The sequence below is a fragment of the Lottia gigantea genome, assembly GCF_000327385.1.
Source record: "Lottia gigantea unplaced genomic scaffold LOTGIsca_48, whole genome shotgun sequence".
NCBI lineage: Eukaryota > Metazoa > Mollusca > Gastropoda > Lottiidae > Lottia > Lottia gigantea.
In genome coordinates this window covers 2043739-2052177 of record NW_008709663.1, presented here as the reverse complement: position 1 = coordinate 2052177, position 8439 = coordinate 2043739, and the positions used below count along the sequence as shown (strand labels likewise).

Genomic DNA, 8439 nt, shown 5'->3' with positions numbered 1-8439 from the left:
CTACAGTGTGTGACCTTCTGGCATACCACAAATATATACTGACATTCATTGCCTTGTATTGGATGACCGTACAGCCCACTATAAAATAACACATTAAAAATCAAAACAGGGTTTTACGTTTTCTGACATTAATTGTCTTGTATTGGGAGACTGCATAATCAACTATAGCCGATAGTATTGTCATCAATACAGAAGGCATTATCATCAAAACAGATGGGAATTATCATCAAAACAGATGGGCATTATCATCAATACAGAGGGCATTATCATCAATACAGAGGGCATTATCATCAAAACAGAGGGCATTATCATCAAAACAGAAGGCATTAAAATCAAAACAGATGGGCATTATCATCAAAACAGATGGGCATTATCATCAATACAGATGCGCATTATCATCAAAACAGAGGGCATTATCATCAAAACAGAGGGCATTATCATCAAAACAGAAGGCATTATCATCAAAACAGAAGGCATTATCATCAAAACAGAGGGCATTATCATCAAAACAGAGGCCATTATCATCAATGCAGAGCGCATTATCATCAAAACAGAAGGCATTATCATCAAACAGAGGCCATTATCATCAATGCAGAGCGCATTATTATCATTACAGAGGACATTATCACATTATCACCAATATAGAGCATATTATCATCATTATTTTCCACCATGTTATAGAGCATTATCATCATTGTAGAGGGCATTATCAACAAATAAAAGACATTATCATCAATAGAGAGGGCATTATTATCATTACAGACAATATAATGGGCATTATCTTCACTAAAAAGGGTATTATCACCAATACCGATAAATTAAAATGGAGATTCACGTCGCATAACTCAATGCGAAGTATTTTTTAGGGGAAATTGATTTCTTTTCCTATATAACCCAAATTTATTGTCTAAAACATCTTGAATGATTCGAAACAGCTAAACAAAGGTCTTGAAACTTTGAATATCTTTCCTACACCTTCACAATTCAGATTGTTTTTTCTTACTCCATTAAGCTATTGATAACTGAGAAAATTGCATGTATATTAAAACTTTAAACAAATACATTAAGCTATCGATATAAAACCTTGAACTTCACATTGAAACTTCAAACAAATACAGTTATTAAAATTTCAACATAATTTCACTTGTTTACCTTCTATACCTCACCTAATCTTTATAGTCAATATTCAATTGTAAAGGGATGTCATCATCTAATATCCTGTATATCAGAAAGTTAACCCCTCTTCCTAATCAAACAGTGCTGACGAGGCTGTTGTATCTGAAACAGATGTCGGCAGCATGGGCTGTAGCCAGCTAGTCTATACCAGACTAACAAATATTTAATTTGGAAATGTTTTCGGATTTCTGTCTTGGAACGCAGGGGCACTTGTACAATAACTTCACTTCTGCTTGTCCAAGTGTAATGTGATTTTGGTATCAAGTCGGTTCGCCCTTTTATATATTTGATATTGGGGTTACCATGTTGGCCCTAGTTATACTTTTGCTTTGTCAAGGGCACTAACTCCTGATTCAACGTGTCGATACTTCAGTCCAAAATAAAACAATATGGGGGACTGTGACTTGAAGAAAATGATAACGTTTTTAAAAAGTAAAGGTATTAGAATAGTTTTAAAACTAGAGAGAGAAATTATATTGAAACATGGTAAAAATCTTATTCTTGTTAATTTTAGCACGTTTACACACAGACCTGTCAGTTTTCATTATTTACATATCTTAATAGATTCAAATTTATTATTATCATAAATCTTGATATTTATCGTGAAAATTTCTTTGACAGTCATTTTTAGAGAAAAAACTATATCTTTGACAATAATTCTAAATCTTATTAGACCAATTAGTCATTCTTAAAATTATTGATCATCTGGTACGAGAATTACTTTGACAGCTTAGGTTTTGGAAAGAAGTCTAAATTTTTCTTTACTTTCTAACCTTTGTTATCTATTCCTTATATTTTTCTGTCCACTGCCCGAGTGTAAGACTTCCTTTGACGTAATGATATGAATTAATATTTTTACTGATTCAAGAACCAGGCAAGATCCCATTTATCGCAATCCAAACCACATGAATGATAACTAAAACTAAAAACAAAACAGACAAAATAATCAGGTAGATATGAAAATAGTAGTGTATATATTTACCTTAAACTAATTTCTTGAACACAAATAAAATATCCTTATTGAAGATTTCTTGAACACAAATAAAATATCCTTATTGAAGATTTCTTGAACACAAATAAAATATCCTTATTGAAGATTTCTTGAACACAAATAAAATATCCTTATTGAAGATTTCTTGAACACAAATAAAATATCCTTATTGAAGATTTCTTGAACACAAATAAAATATCCTTATTGAAGATTTCTTGAACACAAATAAAATATCCTTATTGAAGATTTCTTGAACACAAATAAAATATCCTTATTGAAGATTTCTTGAACACAAATAAAATATCCTTATTGAAGATTTCTTGAACACAAATAAAATATCCTTATTGAAGATTTCTTGAACACAAATAAAATATCCTTATTGAAGATTTCTTGAACACAAATAAAATATCCTTATTGAAGATTTCTTGAACACAAATAAAATATCCTTATTGAAGATTTCTTGAACACAAATAAAATATCCTTATTGAAGATTTCTTGAACACAAATAAAATATCCTTATTGAAGATTTCTTGAACACAAATAAAATATCCTTATTGAAGATTTCTTGAACACAAATAAAATATCCTTATTGAAGATTTCTTGAACACAAATAAAATATCCTTATTGAAGATTTCTTGAACACAAATAAAATATCCTTATTGAAGATTTCTTGAACACAAATAAAATATCCTTATTGAAGATTTCTTGAACACAAATAAAATATCCTTATTGAAGATTTCTTGAACACAAATAGGTTATCCGACTGATCTATTTGAAGCTATAATAAAATAGGTTATCCGACTGTTCTATTTGAAGATAATAAAATAGGCTATCCGACTGATCTATTTGAAGATATAATAAAATAGGTTATCCGACTGATCTATTTGAAGATAATAAAATAGGTTATCCGACTGTTCTATTTGAAGATAATAAAATAGGTTATCCGACTGTTCTATTTCAAGATATAATAATAATAATACCAGGTCTATAGTAATATTAGAGGAAATAATATTCTGCATAATGGAAACTACGATCTATTTATAGATATGATTATTTATCTTCTTCCATTAAATTATAATATATATATTAAGTAATTATCATTTGATGTTTGTAATTTACCCAAAAAGACAAAAGAAAAGCTGATGTATTTTCTGAAATGTTGCCAAGTATGACGTCATGTTAAAGTGATGATGTCATCAAATGAACCTGACGAAATCTTCTGGCCAGAAACTGAGAAAATGGAGTAAGATCTGTAATAGGACAAAAAAATCTCACGTGTCGCCCACCCATACTTTTTTTCGGCCAAGTTATTTGGTTTTTTTTCAGATATTCTCAGAGATAAAAAGAACAGATAATAAAAACTGAATTTAAAACCAATTTTAGAGACAAACCAATCGTATGACAGTTAAATCTTCTTGAGTTGACCTTCAGAAGTCTTTGATTTTGGCTCCCATATTCGCAAAGATTAAATTGTTCTAAAAGCATGAACCTAACATTATCTTGTAATGCTTCGGAATAAGTCAAACGTTCATCTTTTGTCGTCTAGGCCTATAAGATGTTTCAGATATAAAATCCTCATCAGGACACATGATGCGAAACATAAATCATGAAAATGTAACCTATTGGCACCCAACAGTAGCCTAGGTCTATGAAATCAAAATTGTTTGATGGAAAATTGAGAAAAAATGTTTTTTAAATTCTGCATCACGAGTAAGATCAAAGAATTGTAACATGATGGAGTTGTTTGTCGTCTGACATCTTGACTGCCGTTACATCAACTACAGACAGACGATATAAATAGATACACAAATTAAAATAGGGAGGGGGTTCAACTTTCTTTAAGTGACTGTGTGCCCCAATTTTGAAAAAAACAAAGCCCTTAAAATCTCATTTTTATTTTTTTGGGATTTTCAGCTCTGAAGATCAAATTAACGAAAAAGAAATTTTAAAAAAATTGTAAAAACCGTCCAATCAAAGATCACAAGACAAAACTCCATACCTTTAACATTCACGTGTTTTTATTCATATAACCAAAATTGGAGTCATAAATTGCTAAAAATACATTTTGAAAATTACCTACCTATTTGTAATCCAGTAACAGTTACATAATCCTTAATCCCTTAATCCTTAATCCGACATAAGGTATAAAAATATAAATATATCACAAAAAAGTCAGAAATATCCATGACACACGAAAAATGTTAATATTTTAGATGCTACAGTGGCGGAGCCAGGTTTGAGTCCGTCAATCAAAAACCTCGCCAAAAGTATGGCAAAATCGAGAGTAAAGGGTTGTCGAGTAGTGGATTCCTCCAAAGAGAAGTACCATCAGGTGTTTCTTAAAGAGTAAGCATGGTCTTCTTTGCTCACGACACCCACCACTACTATAATGATCAAAATATTGATACAACCAGATCAAACAAATCAGTCAAAATATCAGAAAGAGATTTATTGTATTAATCAAGGAGTTTCATAAAATTTCCTCCGTCATATTACTCACGATAAACTTTACAGATTAATCAACATTTCTAATAGACCATTATAAAATCAAACTATATTAACAGCAAATACCAGTAGAGTATTTCGTCATCTTTCAGTGGAACATCAAATTGAGAATATAATTCATTAAAAAAACTCGTTCGGCATGAGGTACACAGAAAAAATATATATCTACACATTTAGTTTAAGCGATGGTTTTCAAATTGCTGTAAAAAATCCTCTGAGTAGTCCTACTCCAAGATTATTCCTCCCAGGGACATGTATAGTATAGTCATATGCTATCTATTGTTTAGTTTAGTTTTTATCCCCAAAGGTAAGTACAATTATCCCGACATGTCCCTGTGGTTGAAAAGTAGCGGTGGTTTTCAAATTGCTGAAAATATATCTCCGAGTAGGCCTAATACGAGATATTGTTTCTCAAGGTCGTGTTTACTCATAGGATATGTTTTATATATTGTAGAAAAGTGCAAATGCCCACACATGGAGACATGTCGCTGTGGTTGAGTTAAAAAACTCTATAGTGTAAATAACTCTATACTATGATTATATTATTATTATAGTGAATTATTATATACGAGCATTATATTATTATTATAGTGCAATATACTCTTATATATCTTTAAATATCGACCCATCTTCACAATGTCAAGTTATTACAAACTCCGACTAATACCTTGACATCAATCGACATTTGTCTTGTATCATACAAGTTTGTGAATGCAGCGATTTGTTTGGATTGTACTCTAATGAATACAGCCAATGGGGCCTTCAACAAACACAGCCTTATGGTTTACTGTCTTTCTGTGGCTATGATTGACTATTTTCGCCATCGTACAATATAATCCGTTCATTGCATTTACAAACTTCCAGGATACAAGAAAAGTGCCTGATGATGTCAAGGTATAAGACGAAGATTGTATTATCTTGACATAGTGAAGATGATATTGACTATATTACACCCCACAGTGTTACAATGTATATATAGTTATCTGTTAACACTAAACCTTTAGCACTTAAAGACTAGACATTTCTTTTTTATCAATCATCGTACCTTAGTCTTAGAAACGGGAATTTTTTAGCTAAGTCAATCAATAATAGTGTTCACAGCTCACAGCTCGAAATTTGAGCCTTCAAATCCATGTTTGTCCAGAATTATCTGCGTTTGAAACTTTCTCTATCAATATATAGACATATTTATATGAACATATTCAGTGAAATTCCTATTGTGATTTGTGAATTGTGTAATTTTTGTACATTTCTAGTACTTTTAAATATTATAAACATATATTGAAAGCTCAAATCAACCACCGAAAACCTCTTTTTACTACATACACACACTGTACATCTATAAATATATATATAACACAAACAATAGCGAAATTTATAACAACACTAGTTTATATTACAGAAAGCATAAAAAGTCACCTTGAAATAAGACTTGCAACTTTCTGTTATACACATGTTAGGACAGCTATAATATATATATATTATGTTAAGATATCTTTAATATTCTACAGTTAGCGGCTATAAAACGCCACGTATTATGAAATATATTTTGAAAATCACTGTCACATATTTCAAGACAACCACATATCATATTTTATGCAGCCCATAAAACGCATATTCTGTCAGTGTTCATGTATTATGAAAAATACTGTGTACTATACTGTCAAATTTATGAATATATGATATATAAGTCGTCTCATATGAACATAGACAATTTCGCTGGGATATATCTTAAAATGCATTTATACAAAAAGAAATTATCATACTATGGTTTTTCCGATCATTTTAAGCAAATGACGTCACAAGATTTCAAGCTCTGACTTACTGGACTACAACCCGTCTACAAAAAAACGCAATAATCCTGAGTATGATAAATTATTTCGGGGTTCAATGGAAGGATTTATTCTTTACTTGACTCCGTCAGTCCCCCACCCCTCCGTCAACCCCGACCCCGCCCACCCCTCCATCAACACACACCCCCGACGAAATGATAGATATATAGATATTTGTTTTACTGTTTTTGGACAGAATATATCATGATACAAGATAATATATAATAATACGTGACTGACACGGTTTCATATTACATAGTGATAGAATTTCCTATGCCCCACCCACCCAACCCCCTGTTCGGCCCCCTCATCCAATGTTTCCTAATAACAAACCTTCAACTTCTATAATGGTTTCTATATTGGTTTCTGAAATAGACTTGTTATATAAATACTAAATGAAGGGCGGTACCTGATAGAAGTTGTATAATGATATTTACCATTCCAATGTGTATCGAATTAGAACTATAATGATATTCTGTCTACATTCTATTCTTGAAGATATTTATAGAATTTCAATGGAATAATTCTACAGAACTTCTGTATTCAATTTCTTCGTTCAAGCATCACAGTATCACACAATAACCGGTTTTCTCGGAGAATCCCAATATAGGAGAAAACCTTCTGATGCTGAATTCCAATATTGTCTTGCTTTTTGATTTCTCAACAATTATTTCGGTTTTAAATACTCATATTAATATTAATATAAATATTTACATACACAAAGCTTTTTTGGAATTATATTGGACTAAATTTGCAGATGGAAGGGATTGAATAACAGGCCTTTTCGACTGTCGCAAGCATTGGCTATGGCACCAGGGTTTCTCTTACCTTGAATACGACTGAAACAGAGGGCAGACGACAATCCAACTCATCACTGACTGAGTTATTCCACTGTTCTAGCAGACAACAATCCAACTCATCACTGACTGAGCTATTCTACTGTCCTAGCAGACGACAATCCAACTCACCACCAACTGAGTTATTCCACTGTCCTAGCAGACGACAATCCAACTCGCTGCTGGCTGAGTTATTCCAATGTCCTAGCAGACGACAATCCAATTCACTACAGACTGAGTTATTCCACTGTCCTAGCAGGCGACAATCCAACTCACCACCGATTGAGTTATTCCACTGTCCTAGCAGACGACAATCCAAATCACTACAGAGTAAGTTATTCCACTGTCCTAGCAGACGACAATCCAACTCGCTACTGGCTTAGTTATTCCACTGCCCTAGCAGACGACAACCCTGAGCTATTCCACTGTCCTAGCAGACGACAATCCAACTAGCTACTGACTGAGTTATTCCACTGTCCTAGAAGACGACAATCCAACTAGCTACTGACTGAGTTATTCCACTGTCCTAACAGACGACAATCCAACTAGCTACTGACTGAGTTATTCCACTGTCCTAGCAGACGCCAATCCAACTCGCTACCGACTGAGCTATTCCACTGTCCTAACAGACGACAATCCAACTAGCTACTGACTGAGTTATTCCACTGTCCTAGCAGACGACAATCCAACTCGCTACTGCCTTAGTTATTCCACTGTCACTTGGTGATTAGATGCCATATGTGTTGCAACAGATTTAATTCTGTTTTAATTTCGTTTTTCAGTTGGTGCATTGAGCACTATTTTAACAATGACACAGTCTAGCTTAACTTCCGATAAATTTGCGATAAATTAGATGAAAGAATAAAAAAATCTTTATTTTGACCAACACTCGTATGCCTAAAATTTGTTTGTTTGTGTAAAATGTGAAATACTTATTGGGTATGACATCTGAAAACTGTGACCCTAACTTTTATTTAGAGTTTAATCACGTGTAGATAATCCAATTGTCCTAATCCTAATTACTAATCCTCACTAATCCAAATCATCATAATATTATATGGCACATCCTAGAATATTTCAGTAAGACGTTACAATAGAA

At 32.5% G+C, this 8439-nt stretch overlaps 2 protein-coding genes across 2 annotated transcripts; one reads left to right on the top strand and one right to left on the bottom strand.

Annotated features, from left to right (window-relative positions):
• Positions 1-354: 354 nt before the first annotated feature.
• On the bottom strand, positions 355-567 carry LOTGIDRAFT_124781 (hypothetical protein; the record flags this gene model as incomplete). The annotated part of the gene is made up of 1 exon (XM_009061480.1): positions 355-567. One exon carries the CDS (start codon positions 565-567, stop codon positions 355-357), a length of 213 nt encoding a protein of 70 aa, XP_009059728.1.
• Positions 568-7433: 6866 nt separating this feature from the next.
• Positions 7434-7793, top strand: LOTGIDRAFT_125066 (hypothetical protein; the record flags this gene model as incomplete). Its single annotated transcript, XM_009061479.1, has 1 exon — positions 7434-7793. A coding segment is annotated over one exon (360 nt), but the record flags the coding sequence as incomplete, so codon positions are not given.
• Between the last annotated feature and the right edge of the window lie 646 nt (positions 7794-8439).